The following is a 23128-nucleotide window of genomic DNA, read 5'->3' on the forward strand; positions in this document are numbered from 1 at the left end:
CCAGACATGTAAGACAGCAAGTTCTCAGCAGGGAGTGAGCTGTGTAACGGGCCTATGCATGAGTAATCTGTTTGAACACATCAGTCGGCTGAATGCCACTGCTTTGTGTCTGTAACACCCAGCCACGTTAGTCACACTCACACGACCCAAACACATCTGTCTGCCACAGGGATCATCAACCAGATGTGGTGAATACAACGATAAACTGCAAAGTAATGGCTGCTGGCGAGCGACCATCGTCGAGGAGCCAAGATCCTGACGTTAGGCCACAGGGCATAGATTATTGCCTGGGTGTCGTAATGGACGTCCGTGCAGTGCACAGAGGAAGCAAAAGCGTACAAAGAAACGGGTATTTTAGTTTCAGAGATAGTGGAAGCGAGCTTTGGAACATGGACATTAGATTTATATCCTTGTTATCTGCTCCACTGGCTGCATTCTCAGAGAATAGCCCCAGTCTGAGTGTGCGCCATCATCGCCGTGACGGCTTCACCGTCTCCCACAACACAAGACAGTCGACGAGCAAACTAGCACTAGATGCCCAGCTCGGTGGTCGTAGCAGCATTTATGGGGCCACTTCCAGCGTAGTTGTGGCCGGCGGTGGGTGAGACAGACGAGGGATGTCAGACAGACACACAATGGAGGTGCGGTTATTGTGTCTTTGGACAGACAACTGCCAACTAGCTTTAGCTAGCAAGCTAGCTAGCCAGAACAGGCCGCCGTGCAAGTGAGCGGTCTCAGTGGGCGCCGGACATCAGTGTTATCTGAGCCCTTTACGCCACTGTGACCGTGTTTCTTGCCGTCTACTCGCTCGGTTCGGTGCAACAACATGGCTGGCAGAATAATGTTGGAAACAACGGCGTTTACCTGGGTTTATCAGGTTGCCAGGGCGCGCGGGATCTTTCTCTCCGAGGATCCTGAACACCTCTCGTTGTCGGTGACGTCACGCGTAGGTCTTTCGTCGGGGACGTGCAGAGCGCGTCACTGCAGCTTCAGAGGCAGCTCGGGAGAAATGAGCGGATCGGAATCGCTCTGTAAAGGATTTATGCTTCATGCTTCCCCCACACGTGTTTAGTTTTCAATGAGGTTGAGCAGGTTTCCTTCAAAAATCATTCACAAATATTACCCCGTTAATCACTATGTGTAGAAATGCAAAAGAGACGCAAACACAAACTGCTTCAGAGACAGTTTTTCATCTGCTCTCACAACAAAAAGCCCTGCAAAGACTTTTGCAGGTTTGTTATCGATTGCATTCTTAAAGCCTTTACTTTATTTTGGGGAAATGTGGTATTTGGTTTCATCAACATTTAAAAAAAGAAGATAAGCCTTTTTTTAAATAAAAAATCAGATATTGGTGTTGGCAAAAATTTGTTTACACAAATGTAAATTTTGTAATAAAAAATCCTACTTTAGTGCTTTTTTTAAAGCTCAGCTAACAAAAAGGCTGTTAAAACATTTACTTTCTTTATGTTTCATAATATTTTTATTTAATGTATTGTACCCCCTGAGTTTTTCATTTTATTTACTGTTGTATATGTAGACTTCCTCCTGTATACTTATGTTCAATTGCTAATAAAGTAAGTTTACTTTTATAATATCTATACAGAAGATATTGTTGTCCCAAACAACAAACTTCACTTTTAATGTAGTCAAATCAGTTTACTATTAATATATCCTTACAGAAACAAAGACATAAAGCTACATCATATGTCCCAAAAGTAAACACTCGGTGTCCATTCCTAGATCAAATTTGTCCTGAAAAGCTGGTGACCATCCTTTTATATAAGTCAACCTGTCACCTCTCTCACCCTCCTGGCTGAGTGGGGGCCTCTGTCCAGATGTTTTTGATCTGGATCTTCATCCTCCAGATGTGTCTGTCCCTCCCTCTTGTGCTTGTTTCCTGCTACTAGACAAGTGAATGATGTGTATGTTTGTGTGGTCTGTCCTCTTTCCAGGTTTTCATGGTGGAGAGGAGGTTCTGTGGCTCAGGACCTGTCTGTTGGTGACACCTGGAAGTTGCTCCATGTCCTCGCAGATCTTCTAGTATTACAATCAATTACAACTACAACCAATTACAATTAGGACTGGGGCAATAAAACAATATCCATAGTTATCACAATATGATTCTCATCAATTGCAATATAACAATTTTTCAATATATATTGATATATTGCTATCAATTAATGATCAATCAGATTTTTTAAACGTTTTGTTTATTTATCAAGTGTCAATCTCTGACAATAAAAGCCCAACCTCCACTCAGGAGAAATAATCCGTCTTTTTATTGTGATACTTATCACTATCGACTGATACGAATTATTTTTATCTTGATATATTTTTGGCCCTAATTAAAAATATATATTTGTTGCTACACTGCTTCACAGGACATCTATAGCATATATCTATAGCAGTGGTTTGCGGCGCCCCCCAGTGGACAGTCTGCTCCAGCTTCGATCCAAAAGTAAGCCTCAGATCGTAAAATATCCAAACTGCAGTTTATTAACAGGTAAACATCTATTTATCTATTATTTTTCTATTTTACAGGTAAACATCGTAGGAACGAAATGTCACGTGTCTGACAATTTTTACGTCTGCTGCAAACAAATATTTTTGACCACTCTGGCGCATGCGTCGTGGCTTTCAAGTGATTGGACGGGGTAGCAACCCGGAAGTAGTGTGTGCGTGCGTGAAGGTCTTCGGCGATGGTCGGTGTTTAGATAACACTTCCTTGTTGTGGGTCTGAAGCTGGTGCTAACAATGGGCGTTAAAATAGAGGTTTTCAGAGTAAGTAGCAAATATTTAAAAAAGCTAAGTCTGTGGGCTTTGATGTCGTAATTGTTTATATCAGCCTTGCTTCGGTGTTTTGATCCAGCTGGTCAGTATCATGAGGCGAACTGTGGCCATGATGTAATTGTGCTCTAATGTAGCTCACTGCTTGTTGTTGGTTTGAACAGATGATGTTGTATGTGTCCTTTCCTGTGACCATATTCTGGATCTCTAATCAAGCAGAATACTTTGAGGAATATGTCGTAAAGAGAAAGGTCAGTGATGCTGTTTTGTTTTTTTCATCTTACATACATCAGTCCACTCCTGGTTCGGGTAGTAACAGATTTCTCTTTGTCTTTTCTCTTATGGCATCTTGTGTGGTTTACAGAGGGAGCTCTTCCCCCCTAACGAGGCACTGCATGTAAGTATAATACACAGAGATCATATGTTTATTGCGTCCACACTGTCTGGTAAACGCAAGACCTACCTTTTTTAGTCTGGCTTCCGTATTTCCTTTTTAAATGAAGTTTAAATTATTTTCAGATCATATACCCTTTAATAAACTTTATTTTAGTTAGTTTAAATTAAAAAGGTCAATGCACTCTTTTATTTTATTCTTTTATCATCTTTTTAAAATTATTTGTAGTTATTTCTACTATGTTCAATTTTCTTTTTTTCTTTAGTTATATAGATTTTTGTGTGAACGACAGTTCCAGTTTTTACTGAGTGTTTTTTATTTTATTTCTTAGTGCTTAAGCCCATGCTTTGTGTTTGTGTGTTTTTCTTCTTCAAGCTTAAGGGCACAGACATGATACAGGGTTTATTTTTTCCATTTTTCATCAGGATTCATCCCTGAAACCACAAACCATTGTTTTATTGAGAATAATTTGACTGTCTCCGTGTTACTTTGATTTTCCAAAATATACATTAGGTTCAGTGTTTGCATTGGAGTCTGTTTAAAGTGGATTTACTGATGTACTGATGTAATCATCATTGTGCTATATTTGTTTTTCAGAGGAAAGAGTTGGAAGACTTCAAAGAGCGAATGCGTGCTCGTAAGGAGAAGAACATATATAAAAATATTTCGGAGGAATCTCAGAACTGAGGATTATGTGTTGAAGAAATGCACGAGCTCTCAGCACTGATGCAGGATTATTCGGGACTGTTTTTTGGAGCAAAAGAAAACTGATTGGACTGGAGTAAGACCACATCTCATTGGAAGTCTGAGAAGTTTGCAGGATGATTTCCTGGGAGTAATTACACCTATGAAGCCCAATATTTCATGTTCAAGTGACTGAATTATTTGTGTTTAGTTGCTGTGATTTTGTTATATAATAAATAATTATTTGAATTATATATCTAGTTGGATTTTATATAATTACAATGATTTATTTTTGTGAGGTACAGTGCCTATAAAATGTATTTTATTGTGGAGTTTTACCACATTGTACTGCAGTGGATGGAATGCAACAAACTGAGCCACATGAACATACTGTAATACCAAAACATAAAATACATTTCTGTTAACTGATCTAAATCAAAAACAAACATAAATCAAAAAGTAGAGGGTTGGACAAGTATTCCGCTCCTTTAAATCAGCATTCAATAGAGGCACCTGTGTTACTGCCTGCATTAATTTTAGTAGCATTTGTGAAAATAAATCTTCCCACAAGTCACGGTTCACGTGCAGACTGCTGCAGGTTTTTGTCAGTGATGTATCTGTGTTTTGCTGTATTTATTGTAGCCTCTACCTTCTCAAGTCCTCTGGGTCCTTCTGCAGATATGCACTACCACCACCAGGCCTCCTGGTGGGGATAGAGCCTTTCTGGTGAGGGCAGTTTTTCTCAAATTGAACATGACCACATAGATCATATTTGTTCTCACCAGACAAGTGAACATGTTTCCCCTTTGTATCTTCTGGCAAACACTAACTGAGCTGTGCATAATATTTTTTTTAATCAACATATCTGTATTAGAAGTGCAGAGCTATTTGTTAAATTGCAGAGGCACTGAATGTTTCATTGGGATTTGTCAGGAGATGAGTGTATATTTTAAATAATCACTTGCGTTATATGTCATACCTTGACCAAACATGATTGTTCAACTTGGGATGTCCTAAGACAATGACAAAAATGACAGGGGGTTAATAATAATGATTATGTATATAAGTTGTGTTAACATGATCTTAATATATGTTTTTTGCTGGTTTTCTTTCCCCTAACAGAAACAGTAATTTGCCCATGTCTCCTGTTGTGCGCCTCATCTTAAACGTCTGAATAAATATGTTAGCCTGTGGTCAGAGGTCTGATCCTCATTTGAACGAAAATGCATTGTGAATAACTAACACTAACTCCTCTCCCAAAACCTGCTGCTGAACCAGTTTCTGATTGGATGGTTGTTGAACTGGAAAACTCAAATGTGATAGTGTCCTTTATTTACCATCACATAAATAAAGACAATTTTCTAAAATATGGTTACTTGGATCTACCCTCACTCCATTTATTGCCATGTAATTGAGCTACTTTTCTCTTGACTGTACCTGAGTTTTTCACTAAGTAAGGAACACTAGAGATCATAACTCAATAACTTCAAAATACTCCATTGTCCTGGATATGCTAGAAAATATTAAGGGGTGATAAATGCATATTAATATGCATTTATTAATATGCATTTATCACTCTACTCGTTAGTGGAATGATGCTACTGTATCATTTTATGAAGCTACAATGCTCAATTCTCTGGCTACACACATCACAAAGATTGTGAGTTGACAGGAAAACAAATGCAACAGTTGTGAGGCAGTTTATTTTAAGAGGTAATACTTGTTCTCACATGCTTGAGAATAACAGTTGATAAATCATTTTGAATTGGACATGAGCTTCAATTAGACCAGAACAGATATTTTTGATCTCTAGAGTATGAAGATACAGTATCTGAGAGGATGGTCATATATTAAGTCTTGGATGTGTCCTGGCAATAATCATGCATAACAATATGCCAAACTTCTCAGCCATCCTGATGAAGAGATGACATGGCTTTCCCAAGGCTCATCAAATGATACCCTCAAATTATTTGGCAATTAAAAGTGGGCAGTCAATTGTTTCACAGTCTTTGGCTGGAGACACTGCCAATACAGAGAGCGTGTATTTCTTTCTTGCAGCTGTTTCATTTTCGCAGCTGCCTCTCATTTTAAAAGTCACATTCAAAATATTATGGTATGATAATATTTTTATGATGTGATGGGCTGATAAATACTAATCCTCCTGGGATATGCTGCTCAAAGCCAAATTATGATGTTTTATTTACTTGCGGGTGGATTTTTTGAATGGGCCATACTGGGCACAGGCCCATGAGTCTAAGGGGCCAGAGCTTCTGCATGAAACAACATACAGATGTTCAAACTACACAAACAAGCAAAAACAGATGCAAAACAAGTACAAAGAAACACAAGACAAGTACAACTCGACACAAAGTGAAAACATGGAGATGCAAAACAACAACAAAGGGACTACAGGGAGATGCAAATCAACAAGAGACAGAGAATGATTACAAACAGACACAAAATGCAATTAGATGCAAAGTGAGCGATGACATGTAGTCATATATACACGACACATATTTATATGTTTAATGTTTATGGATATATTTAATTGAATGCTTTTTCTATCTATCTATCTATCTATCTATCTATCTATCTATCTATCTATCTATCTATCTATCTATAATATAAAAGCCCAGGACAGGCTATTATTTAAGACTAAAATGATTTTGAATTAATATGCTGTTGTTATTTCTTTACAGCCACAGAGTGCAGATGAGATGTGCTCTCTTCCGACGTTAGGGGGCAGTGTTTCTCTGTGAATACCTGTGTGCGCTAACAGGCTCTGACAAGGAAGTGAGGACCTGCAGACTGTTAAGATGGCAGCGGGTGGACTGAAGGCGGTAGTTGGGGAAAGTAAGTGACATATTGGTTGTAATATTTATATTTTCAAGACACTGTTAGAATAAAGTCACACGAGAAAAATTACCGTGACGTGACATCGTAGCAGTTTCGTGAACGGAAGCTAAACTAACCAGTGAAACCATTGTTTGGGGACCTGGGTCCACCAGAGGGTTCTTCGTGTCGCGGTCCCAATTAAAACGCGAACATTGCCGAAGTAAATAATGGAATTGGGGGGGTTAGACGTGGTGTTGTTGCGTTACAAGTGTCGCTACCAGCGCCTTCAGAGGGAAAGGGGAGTCGTGTCGCTGTGACATTCGGCGGACGAGGAGGAAACAGGGAAGCAGTCGCGGTGGGGATGTTGTGACAGTCCCAACTTTGATGCTATGCTAACGCTAGCGAGCTAACCGAGGAGGAAGTTGAGTTACTGCGCCTGTGATGGAGCAGGAACATTTATGACGTCATCTAAACATCAGCGTGACTGATACTTCGGAGTTAACTCAACTCACACGCGTATTGTAAAATATCAAAACAATACTAGTTCAATGTTGGACATAAAGATAGTTATACATTGTGTATAACAACTCTCCATGAAGGCAAAACATATATATAAGTTTCGGTTATGTAACATTTTAAGAATTGAAATTAGGCTGTTGTGTATTTATAATGTCAATACAACCTTTTCATTGTGTTAAGGGTTGGGAGATGTCTGCTGTTAGTTCCTGTGTATGATAGGAGTGTAGTGTGAACACACCCAGACTCAAGTTGTTGAAATCTTCAGGCATGTACTGGTAATACAAGTAACCCTGACCAACAACATCTTGCTGTTCTCGCCGCTCTATAATCTAATTCAATCTGTGAGTTTGTGAATACACACCTTCATATCTTTTTAACTCTTTGTTGATTAGAGAACACGTGTTTTTGTTGGGTTGGATGGAGATAATCTGGAGAAGGTGTTAGAATTGTGACATTCGGGTGTTGTCGAGCTTTATGTAATGTTGCTGTATGTAAAGCATGGGCGTGTGTGCTCTCCTTTGTCGTTGTGATGATAATGTCTGATGAAATCTGTCAGCTGTAGGAATAAATTCTAAGCATTGGTACAATAAAGTCAATTAAGGTCTAGTTCAGTATTTGTTTACAATCGATACACATATCAGGGCAATTCCTATCCAGTTTGACAAGTAATCCTTTTTTCCTGTTGTCTGGATTGAGACAGGTTAGACTATTATTGTCGACAGTTAAATGAATGCATGTTAGTACTAGTTCTGCCTTCCTATTTTAATCATCTTGACCCGGAAACAAATATATAGTGTTCATCTTCCAACACTAAACATCGTCTTTGTTAATGATTTCAATGGTAATTAAGAGAAGGTGAAGGGCATTAATGTTTTTTCTTCATTATAAACTTCTCAGTTAAACTTATTCCTTTAACCAGATAAATTACATGTCAACTAGCGAGAAAACTAATGTGCGACTAAAACAACGAGTCATATGTATTAGGAAGTGACTGCTGTGTTTATAGGTCAAACAAGGAAGTTGAGAGAAGACGTGTCACATCAGAGTAGTTCTTCATTTCCATGTATATTTGTATGCACTCCTTTCTTCTGTGCACTCAAGTGATAGGGGATTCAGGGTGTAGTTCAGGGTTTCTCTGAGGACAATATTTAGCTGAGGGAGAAAGATGTTGGCCTGATCAATAGTCTCACTAAATATAATGGGTTTTGCATGTGTGAAATATTGCCTCTGCTGTTCCCCCCCTAAAGGATTGATTTCAGGATGTTTTGGGGTAAGTTGATCCACCTGTACTCACTGCAGTTTTTCAGTTTGTCTCATCAGTTTGTTGGGGGAACAGCCATGCATCAAAAAAGTTCCAGATTCCTGATTTAGAGAGTTTTACACACAGATTGGGCCTCTAACTAAGACATCAAGAAAATCATTAAATTAAGTCACCATTTGTTGTTTCTCACTTTTTGTGTGTCATTTGCAATATTTCCTTATCTTAGTGTTATCACATGAACCTTTTTTCTCTCCTACAGAAATCCTTAATGGGGTCATTAAGAGTGTGCGGAAGGATGGAGAATGGAAGGTAAAAGTTGCCCAATGATAAAAAAAAATAAAATAAAAAAAACAGATTTTAGAAGTTATAATCCTTGCATACATTGTGTTTCTTCAGGTTCTTATTGTGGACCACATGAGCATGCGTATTCTTTCATCTTGTTGCAAGATGTCTGATATTTTGGCTGAGGGGGTGACCAGTAAGTGTGCAGATAATTTATTTGTTGCATCCTACGGATCACTTGTATACACAAGAGAGGATACTTTTGCTTGCCTATACAGTACAGTACGAGCAGGGTTGTGAACGTTTATTTGAATGTGAAATATGTTGTGTTGCTCACAGTAAATGCTCATGCTCTTCCCTACATTACATCTCGATAGAAGTAAACTTTCCTATGCCCACAGCATAAATTCTCACTGATTGATTTGATGAAAATGAAAGAGATGCAGTCCATACCATTTACAGCATTCCCTACATGTGATATTGATATAAGTCAGAATTTTGAAATGTAAGCACAATTCCTGTCTTTTCTGCTTTTCAGTTGTGGAAGACATCAACAAACGTAGGGAGCCCATCTCTAGTTTGGAGGCCATTTATTTGATTTCACCAGTGGAGAAGGTTAGCCTTTGCCTAGAATTCCCTCTATAATGTTACGTTTTCGTATTCTTTATCTTTAAAACAAATTCTTTTTTTAATTACAGTCTGTGCGTGCTCTCATTAATGACTTCAAAGATGCTGCATTTACATACAAAGCAGTGCACATCTTCTTCACTGACAGTAAGATCCTCTCTCTCTCTCTCTCTCTCTCTCTCTCTCTCTCTCTCTCTCTCTCTCTCTCTCTGTCTATGTACAGTATACTGTTTATGTTTATGTCATTAATTTAATATAGAAAATAATGATATGGGGTTTTGTTTATCAGTAAATTAAAATGTCCTTTGCAGAACATTGACAGTTTTTTAAAATATATTCTTCCACAGCTTGTCCAGATGGTCTCTTTGCTGAGATTGGGAAATCCAGAGTTTCCAAGGTGGTCAAGACTTTGAAAGAGATCAACGTGGCTTTTCTGCCATATGAGTCTCAGGTGAGGAGTTATCTCTTTACGCTGCACTTTTCTTATTCACCTTCATTGTAAGTGTTTCGGTTTCCAATGGCAGTTGAGAATAATATTCTCTTAACTCTAGCTAGTAGTTGCTCTACTATGTTCAACAGCTCCTCACTATTTTTGTCAGTGTGAACTTTGGTGCTGGCCTTGCAGTTTATAAGAACCTTGTCACATATACTTTAGCCCACTGCTTCTGGAAATGAAGTTGATGAGAGTGTTAAAGGTGAAACACAACAGTAAAGCTGTGGTCTGTAAAACAATCACCTGAAAGATGCTGAGAAGAACTGTACAGTGGGGTGATAGGTCTCTGTGGACTTTATGAGCATTATGTGAATGTACTGTAAAAATATTGCATGGTGTAGCTTGGTTGTATATGGAAAAACTAAAGGTCAATTCCCCTCATACTTGCAGGTGTTCTCCCTGGATGACCCTTCGTCCTTGTACCAATTCTATAGTACGAAGCCTAATGAGCAAAAAGACAAAATGATGGAAAATCTGGCCGAGCAGATTGCGACCCTGTGTGACACACTTAAGGAGTACCCTGCAATCCGATATCGCAAGTATGGAAACCTTGCATATACTGGAGGTGGTTTACCACTGAATTTATTTGCTGATTCTGTTGTTGAATGTCTTTCTGTCTTTTAGAGGACCAGAGGAGACTGTTAGACTGGCTGAGGAGGTTCACCAGCGCCTCATTGCTCACAAAGCTGACAACCCAAGCATGGGAGAGGTGAGGAACGACAACATCCTTATCTGTTTTATTCTATTAATAGAATGCTTTCTTTATAAATGGTGGACTGAATTCTTAAGGCGTTTTCACACTTTGTTGTCTGAACTAGTGCAAATTTCTGTAAGAGAAACATTGCCATGGAATCTAACATGGAGCTACCACTACTAGTACACAAGCTGCTACAGTTTGTGTGCTCCCTAGAAAACAAAGCAGACTAAAAAGATGTGAAAACACCCATACGCTTCTTTTTTTCTGTTTTCAAAATTTCTCAGAAAATGAAATTACACATTATTTGGGATTCTGCTCTTTACTTTCACAGGTTGTGGATTTTTCTGGTTTCTGGCTTGGATTTGCGGTTGATTATTTTTTTCACGCTTTGCTGGGTCTTTCCCTTTTCTTTCTTTTCTTCTTCCATGTCTTTCTTAGCTGACATGTCCTTGCTCCTGAGATGAGTCTTGACAGGCATGTATTACTGTTCTTTTTTTATGTCCCCACACATCTTAAGTGCATCAATCTGCAGCACTGTCTAAGCATTCTCTTTACTTTCACTGTACTTGAAACTGAACATTTCCTCAACTGCTGCCTCATACTGCAATCAGACAGTGACGTTGAATTATATAGACAAAAGCTTATACAACTTTTACTGCATGACAAATAAAGAAAAACGTTTCTCATCTATGATGCATCTGTGAGGCAAATCTGATCTTTCAGTTATACCTGATGATACTCCTTATGTTAAATGTATTCAGGGTGCAGATAAGGCACGATCACAGCTACTGATCGTGGATCGTGGGTTTGATCCCATCTCTCCTATTCTACATGAGCTAACCTTCCAGGCAATGGTCTACGACCTGCTAGATATCAAACAGGATATCTATACGTGAGTGAACATCTTATTACATATCAGATGCTGTTCTTTTTTTTTTCTCCTTTTCTCTGCATACTCGTTTGAGTTGAATGCATGTTTTTTTTTTACTTCTTGAAGTTATCAGACAACCGGCATTGGGAATGCAAAAGAGAGGGAAGTGTTGTTGGATGAAGACGATGAGCTCTGGGTGCAGCTCAGACATATGCACATCGCAGATGTCACAAAGTAAGTCTGTCAAAATGACATATGTCTGGTTTTATTCTTAATAATAAAATATTTATAATAGTATTAAAAATACACATTTCCCCATGTGTGTTTTCTCCAAGAACGAAATTGTATCATGTGGTTAAAATTACTAATAAAAGTAGAGTGTATATTAAACGTTGTTAATGCTTATCTAAATATTTGGCATCCTAATTTAGATATGTGTACATTTATGTCATTACCCTAGCTTTTATTTGCATTTAACTAGCATTTGTATTAGGTTAAATCAAGGTTTTTTCAATTACTTTAAAGGAGTTTAATTTGTGTGTTAATATACCGGTTGGGTACATTTTGATTGTACAATGTACTTATAAAAAAAACATTATTGAATTATTATAATTGATTTAAATGACTTATCATTTTCCAAACCCACTGTTGCAGGAAAGTGACAGAGCTTCTGCGCACCTTCTGTGAGAGCAAGCGAATGTGCACCGATAATGTGAGTGCGAATGTGCAGTACTTATTTTGGTTCAATTATTCCAGATGCTCATAATATAACATGAAAACTGTGTTTGTGTGATTGTGCAGTTCTGATTGAATGCTTTTGCGTTTCAGGCCAACATGAAGGATCTGTCACAGATGTTAAAGAAAATGCCTCAGTATCAGAAGGAGCTGGGCATGGTGAGTGGCATGAAGCATGATCGTTATTACAGTACATACGTTTTCTGTTGTAAAGGAAGGAACCGTCTTAACTGTTCATGATTACAACTAACAAATCCTCCTGATTGAGTTGAACAATTTTATTAAAATACAATCTTTTTCATTCACAGTACTCTACTCACTTGCACCTAGCTGAAGCTTGTATGAAGAAATTCCAGGCCTCTCTTGATAAGCTCTGCGAAGTGGAACAGGTCAGTCACTCTGAAATTAGTCATGTTTTGACTGTGTCATCAACATTTTGACTCTGGTCACGCTGGACACAATCAGTCTTGTCATTGTAGCAACAAACAACTCTGATAGTTAAAATAACATGTTTGTACTACTTCTAATTGTCTAGATGTCCTGTACATCTGTAATAGTAGGTATAAAATAGAACGTGGAAATGTTGTCTTGATCCCTGAAGAGAAAGGTGCACATACATGAGCACTAGGCTATTGAACATAATTTTTTCTGAATTTCTCAGCTCATACATTATTGGCCAAACAGCTTGTCAGTCTGTAGTGTGTAGTTTTTATACCGCAAGGGATCAACCTGAATGCCCCACTGTGTTAATCACTGACAGTAAGTATCTTGGAGAGAGTATCTGACATGGATTTACTCATCTGACTCCCACTGCCTACTAAGTGACCTTGATGTGATGTCTTTATTTATAGATTCTCTGGAGTACGTTCAAATGCCACTGGCACTGTCTGGTGTTTATCTTTTATGGAGAATCATAATCGTAATATTGCCTAAGAAGCTTGGGACCGGACATCAACAGCCATATATCCACAGAAATGTAGAAGAAGCTGTTGTGTCATTACCGAGTGTAAAGGCATTTAATAACTCGTACATGTTCTTTACGGTAATGTCAAAATCCTTCCATCAACAAGAGCCTTCGGATAAAGCCATGGTTCAATATGGTGCCAATTCCTAGTGTGTCATATGTATGTGCCAGACATGCTTTGTCTCCTTGAGGGGATGTACTGTATTATGCTGTATTTAGTCTGGCATCAAATTAGTCACAAGCACAGAGGAAGCTGTGCATGGTTGTGGCATTATGAAATGCAAGTGTTAATGGGGCTCTTTTTTAGTGAATCACCTGACTGCACTAATGGATTGTCAGCATGTCTGAAAGCTGCCTCTTTAATCTAGTGGACATTTGTTGGCTCTAAGGCGGACAGTGTGATCCAAACAACAACAGATCACTCTCAGCTGTCATGTGTCTAAGTGTTCTACATTGTTTGGGCAACCCAATACAAATGTATGTGCAGCATTATAAACAAAGGGATGTGCGTTTTTTTATTTGTGCTTCTCTAGTCACTGTCCAGATTCAGTCACACACAAAAGGCTCCAATGCTGATTGGCCCTAACGAGGCTTAGTCCAAATTTGTTTTAAAGCTTAGCAAGACTTTTTAAGGAGGTCACAGTACCCAGGATTGCATAAAAGGGAAATCCCCCAAAGCTAGATGTAAGTATAAAAGCCCAGGTTAAGGGGCCAATATTTTCCATTATTTTTGACATAGTTAAAGGATTACATAATGCAGGAAGTCTACAGTGCAATTTAGTGTAAAGTTTATTTAGGGACAAAATTGTAAATATTCAGGGATTATTGGAAAGATCAGTTTTCAGTGTTTGTACTGCCAGTATTAACCTTTTTAAGTAGTTTAGTGAAAGAGTTCTAGTGATGTTCTGTATTTTTACGGTTCATGAAAGTAGAAGTCAAATAAAATAGAGTGAAGTCGAGAGGCCAATAGTCCCGTGAGTGGACTGTCAGCTGACTTGATTTTTAGGTGTTATGTCAGATTCCAGCAGCAGTTAATAGTTAACCATGGTTGTCTTCCACAGGACCTGGCAATTGGAGCAAATGCAGAGGGGGAGCCACTGAAAGATGCCATGAAATGCATTGTTCCTGTGCTTCTCAACCAAGAAATTGAAGTTTACGACAAAATCCGCATCATACTGCTGTACATATTTCACAAGAAAAAAGGTGTGGCCCTTGACACAACTCTTTCTGTTTCAACTAATATAGAATTTTAAAACCTGCGTTTTTTTTGTGCACAGTACAATGTGTGTGTTTGCGGCTGCTTCATTAGACTGATTTGCTCACACCTATTAAAAGTCTGGTTATCCATGTAGGCATTGGGGAGGAGAACCTGGTAAAGCTCATCCAACATGCTAACATACAGGCCGACAGCAACATCATAACCAACCTGCAGAACCTGGGCTGTAACATAATAGCTGGGGTAAGTTTCTTGATTGCAATTTGGCTAAAGTCTCAATGTTGTTTACTCTACATTTTTACATGAGATATGTTGCTTGTCAGGGTCGCAATGCTGGGAACACACTGCCAGAGCGGAAGGAGCGCAAAGAGAGCACATACCAGCTCTCTAGATGGACACCCACCCTTAAAGATGTCATGGAGGTATAACAGCTAAAATACGGTGTTGGTGGCCCACCTGCCCCGTTTTGCTTTCAGCTTTTGAGAACATCTGTGTTTCTGTATTGCAGAATGCCATAGAAGACAAACTGGACAGAAAGCAATGGCCATTCATCTCTGATCCTGCTCCCATCAATACAACTCAGACTGCAGTCAGGTGGGTGAAATATAAGAACATTTTTATCACATATGAGCTGCAGATGGTTTATGACCATGAAGTTTCTGAGAGTTCAGGATATATATATAAAAAAAAAAAATGGTTGAGATATTTAAAAGGAAGAATATGAGATCTGAGAAAAAAATCTAATGTTCAAATGAAACAGTTTGAAAAATTTTCAATTTTGCTTTTTTTTTTACCAACAAAAATATAAACGGGACGCAGACAGATTAATGTCAAAGAAAGCTTTTATCCCTGTAACTTAGTTGGAGCTCCATCTCATATTTGACAAAGCAGGTTGGAGCTGAAAAGGTGAAATTAAGCCAGTTTTGCTTTAAATAGTCTTTAATCCCTCAGGGAATACCCACCATGATGATGGTGCTTATACCAACCACACTGATGGACCTGGATTCAGTCATAATCTGTATAATGCAGAATGTCTCCTTCCTTTCAGCAAAGTGCAGAATTAAAGCTGAGTGGTCATTAGTATTAACACTAGAATATAGTCTGGCTACAGCACATAGGACTGGACACACATTTGAAACCGGACATGGCCATAGGTTTTAAACAATGTATAGCAACAAGACAATATACTTATAAATAAAGCTCATCTCCAGACTGGAAAAAAAAGTTGTATTGCATAACATAGTAGTTGCTGTTATTGGATCTCTGTTAAGTACTAAGACTGGCTGCTCACAAACAGGTCTTACTTTTAGTAATAATGACTATTTGCTAAATTATTTTTTTATTTCTTTTACAGCAGTGCACGTTTTGGACACTGGCACAAAAATAAGTCTCCAACAGAATATCGCACTGGACCTCGACTTATTGTTTTTGTGATTGGTGGGGCGTCCCACTCCGAGATGCGTTCTGCTTATGAAGTCACTCGCGCCACTGATGGGAAATGGGAAGTGTTGATCGGTAAGCAATCGCTGTTTAAAAGGCTGTGGTTCTTGTATCTGCCTCCTCCAGAAATTAAGCATTCAGTATTTCTTTTCTTTTTTCAAATGTATTCATCCCTCTCTTCTTAACAGGGTCCTCTCACATCCTGACTCCAACCAGCTTCCTCAATGACCTCAAGAGTCTGGACCAAGTTCCTAATCCCGATTGTTAGATAGCGAACAGGGAGGAGCACACTGGAACAAGGGTTTAGTCTCTTACTTCAGATTATCGGGTCATCTGACGAGAAATATGAAGAGAAATTTTAGATGTAGCCATGGAGGGAAACATTTGTGAATCATAATTTTATTTTAGCGCGTTATTTTTATCATTTATTTTGTCATGTGGGATCTGTACACTGCTGTGATTGACACTGTATTAAAATATTTAATAGAATTGCTAATATTTAGATTATTGTACTATTCTCATTCAAAATCGTATTTTTGTTACTGTGTTATATTTGATTTCCCTAATTTTGTACTCAAAATCTGCATAATTTCCACAAAACTGGATCATCTCACACCAAAAATCTTATTCAAGTTTATGTACATAGGTCAATGGATGTTTGCGTTGTTAATTTAGTGACATTAATTGTGTGAAATCTCTCCCCCTTCCTCTTGGAAATTGAATCTCAGCCAAAATGTCTCAACTGCTGTCGTATGATATCTTGCACATTCATAATATGCTTATATATTCCTGGGAGCAAGTGTGGTGGGTGTTTCTTTGTTGTTAAAAATGAGTTATTAAAGAAACATAAGATTGACTTTAATTTATGTCTCGTGTGTAGTGTTTCAGAGGACTTTAAATGGGCATAATAAATTGTGTAAAAAAGAATGTAACCACCATAGTAATATCTCATTTGCTTGCCCCTTGATTGAATATATTCAAATGTATTTTATTCACAACTATATTCAATTGATCTAACAAGTCTATTAATCTGATTATTTTATATAAATATATTCAATTTGACCCTCAGTAAAATTTAAACACTTTGATCAATATGTATTTTGATTTTATTTTTAATAAATATAAAATAATATGAATATATAAAATAATTACTACCATGATTCAATATAATTTTCACCTTTTTCTTTAATACATTTGTGTTTTTTTAGTTTCGGCTGAAATGAACCCACAGTGCATGTAAAAATATCCATCTCTGTATTTTCCTTCCTTCACCTTTTATTGAGAGCGAGGCAGACTCACAGAAACAAAGTTTAAATGAAGTGTTAGGCCATAACGCAGAGCATGTATACCGACCTATCAGTGTAAAAGATGATCCCCTCCATGCTGAGGATTATGTTTTCATCTGGGATTACAGATGGTAATATTAACAACGGCACACCGGCTGGGGTCTTAATGGCAATGGGTTAATACTCAGCACTTAAGTCTATTTAAAAGCCTTGCACCAAGCCACATCCAGAACTCATTTGGAGCAGCATCGATTGGGATCACAGATGCCAAGGCATACATAGACAGTAGTTCTGTTCAGGACGTAGTGAATGAATCTCCACCGATGACAGGAAATACTCTTGTGTAACTTTCTGTAAAGTTTCTCAGTTCATATAGTTTTCATTCAGGAACCTTTTTCCATTTTTTGGTATAATTTTTCATAATGGCAGCTGCTGAAATGGACTCGAATGCAGAAGCTACCAGCAACGTGCTGGTAGGTCCTTTGGAACGTAACATTCACTTTTAACTTGAATGTTGTGTTCTTCTTGTAAAGTATTAAGCATTGATTATTTTTAAATAGATGATTGTATATAAATTCTAGTCTGTGGTTAAAAAATTGAAAATTTATTATGTTGTTTTTATGCTTTTCCTGCAATTTGTTGACAGTGTAATATATTGTTGAATTTTGACGTTACATTCATGTTTTACATTGATTGTTTAGAAAGGAATTCATTTTCTGTGATTATATATATTGGGCAATAAGCCACAATTGTTTTGGTCAAAAGATTCAATTGTCAAGGAGAAAAACTTTGTCTATAAATTGTGATGGTTGTACTTACATTATTTCATTCTCTGCTAAATCTTTTGTCCAATGTTCCACAGAAATCTCCAGAACAGGATGAGATCATGAACATCATGAGTCTGTCACAGCGTGGACGAATGGATGAACAACGCTGCACCTTGAGTCCTGCTAAAGCTGCACAAATCAAAACTACACCTGCTGGTAGAAAGATTGGATGCATTAGATACTATCTACATTGCATGTGTCCTTCTGTACATTAATTGTGGACATTTTCTTCCCTGTCCCCACAGGTTCAAACCATAAGGAGATCTCCCATACCCTGGACAACAAGCAGGGACAATGCCTTGATAACCTCAAGGTTTCATTGTCGGGAATAAACTACCAGGTACCAGGCTATAGGTTATCAAGGTGCTGAGTGTGTGTACCTGCACAGATGGTGGGATGAATAAATAACTCTGTCCTCCAAAATATGACTTGTTTCCTCAGAAACCTTTGAGTGACCATAACGACTCTTCACCTCACATCTCTGTGACCGAGAGTACTCCAGATGGGAACAGGAAACTTCCGTCACCAGTCAACCAATTAGATGTTCCCCCTCAGCGTGACCGCTCCAATACCATAAAGGTCCGTTCTATCCTATATTCATACAGCTTTAATTACTACAGACATCTCCTGCTGGATTGCTTATATAATTAAATGTCGCTTATCTCCATTTGGTCCAATCGTTATCACGCTGTTTTTGTCCAATAGTCAGAATCACCTGATGACCAGGCTAAGTTCATGAATATGATCAGCCATGGACAGCGAGGGCGCATGGACGACCAGCGCTGTTGCTTGGACCCCAGCAAGAGTGCTCCCTGCACACCCAAAAACACAGACCGAAAGCTTGCAAGTTCAGGAAACACAGGTGAAGGATTGCTTCTTACTTACCATTTCCCCCACACAGATCCAGGTTCAGACAAGTTGCATTTTCATTCTTAAAGTTAATCATCTACATGTTACTAATTCACTTGGTTTTGTATTCCCTCTTCCCCAGGTCCAGATTCTGACATGTTCTTCAATCTCTTGGCCAACACCCAAAGCCACCGGCTCGATGACCAGCGAGTGTCTCTACAGCCGTTACCGGGATTACAGAAAGAAAAGACCACATCTCCCGCTGCAGGAGATTCAAGCTACCTGTGTTACATGGTCTCTAAAGTCCAGGTTTGTCCTTTTTATTTTCAGAACAAAAAATCTGCAATTGGGGAAGGCATCAAAATTCTGTATTGACGTCAGCTCTGATTTTAAATGTTCAAGTTATTCACTAGAATATTAACAAATATTAAACAAATAAAATATGATTTGTAGGATGCTACAAAGCCACATGTCTAAACAGCCATAACTTAACAAAGCAGTGCAGTTTCTCATTTGTGGTTTGGATGTGCATCACTTCAAGGTTGTCATGGAAACGTATAACAATAAACATGTTATTATCTTAAGAACCGTTAACATGGGACTGATTTTTGTCATTTAGATGAGACCATCATTAAATGATAATTTAATAATTATCTGTTGGATTTTTTCATGATAAGAAAAGACCAGAAATGCTGAAAAGATCACGATATATTTTCAGGGTTCCAGAATGGAGGACCAAAGATGCTCGCTACCTCAAATCGTCAAGCCAGAGAAAAAGTCTTCTCCAAACAAGGATATGTCTAGTTCTGGTTCAGGTCCTCCACGCTCAGCCTCTTTCAGCCCTGGCTCAGACGTAGAACGACCAAAGAGTAAAGATAAAGCATCTCAAAAACAGGTAAATTGACATTTGAAAACAACATGGCAAAATGTTTGCAATCTGAATGTTCATTTGTCTTTGCATGTATTTTTTCTTCCACATCTAGGACTTGACTGGCACTGAACAGGATGATTTATTTAACTTAATGAGTCATTTCCAGCGCGGAAAAATGGATGAGCAGCGATGTGTCTTAAATGCTAGTCCTCGGGCCACACCCAAACACAAGCCCAGTCAGAGCACCGTGCCCACAGGTTAGAGTCCAAACATGTTTGCCTTCCTATTAATAGTAATAGTAATGGTTTATATGTGTGCTCATTTGACTGTCTGTCTTTTCACCATCCCAGGTCCAGATTCTGAAAAGTTTTTCAGCCTGCTGGCCAACTCTCAAGGCCGACGGCTTGATGATCAGCGAGTGTCTCTTCTTTCATTGCCAGGGATACAAAATGGGGGTAGCACATCAACATCGAGTGCTGCAGAGAGGGATGCAAGCCACTTGTGTTACATGGTCTCCAAACATCAGGTTGGCCTCATACTGCATGTGATGTAAAAACCAATGCGAAAAAATGTAATTATTCTTGTTAATTTAGTCTCACAATGTGTTGTGCATCTACAGAATATGTTTAAGAATAAGCCCAACCACTTTGATCCATCTGTACAACGGTGACTTGTATTTTACACTCACAGGGGTCAAGGATGGATGAACAGCGATGCTCTGCACCTCAGATCTTGCACAATCCTGGGACCCAAGCTACTCAGCACAAAGATCGTCCCAATTCAGACACATCTGATAAAACTCTGCAGAGGTCTACCTCATTAAGCCGTGCCAAACCTGCCCAAGATCAGCAGGTGAGATGCTGCTTAATACACAGCTCATAGTTTTGAACCATTCGACTGTCATGGTCCCGTGTTCTTTTTACTAAGGCCACGTCCACACTAATACACTTTATTTTTAAAAACGCATCACCTGGCGTCCACACAACTCTGGAATTATTGAGTTTTGGAAACACTGCTGGCCCTGGGCTGTGTTCTGGTATGGATGTCAGACACTTTTAGAAATGATGACGAAGACGCACACGTGTTTCCAGATAGATTCCGATCAGTCACAACATGAATGAGTGCAACAAAAAAAAAGCAAGTTACATTTGTAGCTAACACTTTTCCTAAAAGTTCCCCCTTGTCATTACATTAAAATAACATGGGATAGATAGGAAAGCTCATTTTCCTCATTTTAAAGAACAAAAGTTATTTCATGCTGATTAATTCGAGTCTTGTGAGCCTCTTTTGCGCAACTTGTGATTTGTACGACTGCTCATGTCTTTTCTTTCCTCAAAATGTTTTAGCAGGCCGGCCCCGCTGAGCAGGACAAGTTTCTCAATATGATTAGTCATGCACAAGGCGGACGTATGGATGAGCAGCGTTGCTCTTTACAACCAAGCAGAAGCACACCTGCCACACCCACACACAATGGAAGCTCTTTAAATAATGGGCCAACAGGTCAGAAATGGCACACAAGGCACGTGGGTCAAGAATGTGTTTTATGCGTTAGACGTCACAGAAATAACTCTTGACTCTTTGCAACAGGTGCAGAGGCTGATGCATTCTTCAAAATCCTTACCTCCAGTCAGGGGCGACGGCTAGACGATCAACGTGTTGCCCTTCCTCGCTTGCCGGGGATAAGTGGGAATTCTGAACGAAAAGAAAGTACAAAGGTTGAAATCCCAGTAAGAGACACCACATTTAATTATTGGTGGTGTGGAAGTAAAGCATATTGCCAAATATTGCTAAATATAGCACGTTGTCATTTTTATGTCACACTTCCAGAATAGTTGTATGCATGTTGTGACGTGACACATTCCTTTGACAAACAAAACTCTAACTCATGGCAGAAACATCATGCCATATTATTCTTCGGAGCATCTTTAGGGCTCGATTACATGGATCTCAACTCTAGAACTATGGACACACATCTGTAATCTCTGTAGAGAAGCATGCTAACACAGCAATATTTGCCTTACACTTAGCCTTTAACCCACATTAACCTCAAAAGAAGTCACAGCTATTATTATAAAATACTTGACAGCTCAATTGCCTATTGTTTTCATTTTTCTTGTAAGGCCTGTCCTCCACTCATCACCGTGGCTGAAAGTACACCAACTACACCGAGGAAGAGCTGTTCCAGACCGACCACTCAACCCCAAATGGTCAATGCAGCATCTGGCCTGCCCAGATCTGCTTCATTTACCCCTGAAACTGAATATCAGAAGAATCTCAACTCTCCAGCACAGGTAACATGTTTACCTCAAATAAAAACAGATGTAGGGGATGGAGTCAAGCTCCTTTCTTTGTGAGTTTCAGCAATAAGGGGGACATCTGACCATTTGCTGCTGGAAGTGATTTTTAAGTCTGGTCTTTGTCTAAAGCTTTCATGAAAGGCTAAACATTGTGAAACCTTAGACGCCGTATTGAACAATCACTTGTCTTTTTTTACAGGTTACAGTGAGGGTATCAATGAGTTTCACACCACAGCAGGTAAGCTGTACTGCAGCTACACCAAGGCTATTGTCCTGAAAAAAGCTGTGTGTCTTAATCAATGCTAATTTGACCCTTATATCTATCAAAGGGACAGGAGAATGCTGTTCAACAGTATACATTCCCAGAGGTCTTCCTCACTCTAGGAGCACCAGGAGATACCTTTGTGATTCCCCTCAGCCCAGGACTTGGCAGACCGCTGTCCTTCAACTTAAACCTTGTCCCAAAAGACGATGTTCAGTCCAGGCACGGCTCTCCAAGCCACGCAAGTCCCAGGAAAGCTCGCTCAAGACCGTCATCTCCTAACCCAAGTGCAACCAGCAAAGCACATCCTGTAACTTCAAGCCCACATATCAGCCCAGATGACGACTGCTTCTCTCTGATTGAGAAGGTTCATACGGCCCAGCTGCAGAGAGCGATGGCTGAAGGAGGACAGAGTTACAAAGGGGATACTGGAAGGGGGAGGGACAAGACAGGGGAAGGAAAGGGAAAGGGAAAGGGGGAGGGGAAGAAAGATAGGAAGGATGGTGGCAATAAACAATAGTCAGGTTTGCAACACTGTCAATTTTCTTTTGAGGAACATGATTAAGAAGAAATGTGAAGTGTCAGTAGTTAGAAATGTTTATACAATTGTTTATGATTCTCAAGATTAGCTCAAGATTAATTCTGTTTTATTTTGCCGGGCAAATATTTAATATATATATATATATGTGTTGATACACATTGTGTGTACAAGAGTGGTTTGGGTGAGAACTAATTGCATTGCTTTTTCAAATGTAAAAGCATTGTATGCTGTTAAATTATGTTATACTGCTTTAGCTGCTTATCCAAAGAGAGAAACTGTAGCTTGGCTGTAATTTAACCCACAACTCTGGCAAACTGTGTGAAACTGACAATAACAATAAAAAAACAGAAAAAACTTAAATTACACCTGATAAGCTGTTTGTGTTTGTGC

At 38.9% G+C, this 23128-nt stretch overlaps 4 protein-coding genes across 8 annotated transcripts in view; 3 read left to right on the forward strand and 1 right to left on the reverse strand.

Annotated features, from left to right (window-relative positions):
- Positions 1 to 944, reverse strand: part of brd4 (bromodomain containing 4) — a 29223-nt gene extending 28279 nt beyond the window's left edge. The window contains exon 1 of the mRNA XM_035181169.2: positions 865 to 944. The gene's annotated coding sequence lies outside the window, so the exon portion shown is untranslated. The remainder of the gene's footprint in view (positions 1 to 864) is intronic.
- A 1677-nt stretch (positions 945 to 2621) lies between these two features.
- On the forward strand, positions 2622 to 5058 carry LOC118123901 (protein PET100 homolog, mitochondrial). The gene is made up of 4 exons (XM_035181563.1): positions 2622 to 2781; positions 2952 to 3038; positions 3152 to 3184; positions 3779 to 5058. Exons 1-4 carry the CDS (start codon positions 2755 to 2757, stop codon positions 3866 to 3868), a joined length of 237 nt encoding a protein of 78 aa, XP_035037454.1. The 5' UTR covers positions 2622 to 2754; the 3' UTR covers positions 3869 to 5058.
- A 1550-nt stretch (positions 5059 to 6608) lies between these two features.
- Positions 6609 to 16667, forward strand: stxbp2 (syntaxin binding protein 2). Of its 3 annotated transcripts, none has more exons than XM_035181256.2 (19): positions 6609 to 6718; positions 8740 to 8789; positions 8877 to 8958; positions 9301 to 9377; positions 9461 to 9536; positions 9737 to 9840; positions 10273 to 10421; positions 10507 to 10591; positions 11341 to 11471; positions 11577 to 11684; positions 12105 to 12162; positions 12279 to 12344; positions 12494 to 12574; positions 14211 to 14352; positions 14502 to 14608; positions 14689 to 14787; positions 14874 to 14959; positions 15720 to 15880; positions 15994 to 16667. In XM_035181256.2, the coding sequence occupies exons 1-19, from the start codon at positions 6682 to 6684 to the stop codon at positions 16071 to 16073; spliced, it is 1779 nt and encodes a 592-aa protein (XP_035037147.1). In that variant the 5' UTR covers positions 6609 to 6681; the 3' UTR covers positions 16074 to 16667. The 3 variants fall into 3 exon arrangements, with proteins under 3 accessions (XP_035037147.1, XP_035037148.1, XP_035037149.1); XM_035181257.2 differs by having other exon boundaries at positions 15723 to 15880; XM_035181258.2 differs by lacking the exon at positions 6609 to 6718 and adding an exon at positions 6764 to 8489.
- Positions 16668 to 17302: 635 nt separating this feature from the next.
- On the forward strand, positions 17303 to 23108 carry LOC118122894. Of its 3 annotated transcripts, none has more exons than XM_035179818.2 (15): positions 17303 to 17564; positions 17954 to 18074; positions 18164 to 18258; positions 18360 to 18497; positions 18624 to 18780; positions 18910 to 19076; positions 19486 to 19662; positions 19751 to 19895; positions 19989 to 20164; positions 20329 to 20490; positions 20985 to 21138; positions 21226 to 21365; positions 21759 to 21929; positions 22135 to 22173; positions 22265 to 23108. In XM_035179818.2, exons 1-15 carry the CDS (start codon positions 17514 to 17516, stop codon positions 22715 to 22717), a joined length of 2346 nt encoding a protein of 781 aa, XP_035035709.1. In that variant the 5' UTR covers positions 17303 to 17513; the 3' UTR covers positions 22718 to 23108. The 3 variants fall into 3 exon arrangements, with proteins under 3 accessions (XP_035035709.1, XP_035035710.1, XP_035035711.1); XM_035179819.2 differs by having other exon boundaries at positions 21226 to 21353; XM_035179820.2 differs by having other exon boundaries at positions 20079 to 20164.
- Positions 23109 to 23128: the final 20 nt, after the last annotated feature.

Source organism: Hippoglossus stenolepis, chromosome 16, assembly GCF_022539355.2.
Source record: "Hippoglossus stenolepis isolate QCI-W04-F060 chromosome 16, HSTE1.2, whole genome shotgun sequence".
NCBI classification, from domain to species: domain Eukaryota; kingdom Metazoa; phylum Chordata; class Actinopteri; order Pleuronectiformes; family Pleuronectidae; genus Hippoglossus; species Hippoglossus stenolepis.

What these genes read in the sequence shown, in the direction of transcription:
- LOC118123901 (XM_035181563.1), top strand. Translation starts at nt 2,755, where the DNA reads ATGGGCGTTAAAATAGAGGTTTTCAGA. An exon ending in TTAAAATAGAGGTTTTCAGA is followed by an intron (nt 2,782 to 2,951) that starts GTAAGTAGCAAA and finishes TGGTTTGAACAG; the next exon opens with ATGATGTTGTATGTGTCCTT. An exon ending in CCCCTAACGAGGCACTGCAT is followed by an intron (nt 3,185 to 3,778) that starts GTAAGTATAATA and finishes TTTGTTTTTCAG; the next exon opens with AGGAAAGAGTTGGAAGACTT.
- stxbp2 (XM_035181256.2), top strand. Translation starts at nt 6,682, where the DNA reads ATGGCAGCGGGTGGACTGAAGGCGGTAGTTGGGGAAA. An exon ending in ATCAAACAGGATATCTATAC is followed by an intron (nt 11,472 to 11,576) that starts GTGAGTGAACAT and finishes TACTTCTTGAAG; the next exon opens with TTATCAGACAACCGGCATTG. An exon ending in CATATTTCACAAGAAAAAAG is followed by an intron (nt 14,353 to 14,501) that starts GTGTGGCCCTTG and finishes TTATCCATGTAG; the next exon opens with GCATTGGGGAGGAGAACCTG.
- LOC118122894 (XM_035179818.2), top strand. Translation starts at nt 17,514, where the DNA reads ATGGCAGCTGCTGAAATGGACTCGAATGCAGAAGCTACCAGCAACGTG. An exon ending in ACCGCTCCAATACCATAAAG is followed by an intron (nt 18,498 to 18,623) that starts GTCCGTTCTATC and finishes TTTGTCCAATAG; the next exon opens with TCAGAATCACCTGATGACCA. An exon ending in TCAGAGCACCGTGCCCACAG is followed by an intron (nt 19,896 to 19,988) that starts GTTAGAGTCCAA and finishes TCACCATCCCAG; the next exon opens with GTCCAGATTCTGAAAAGTTT.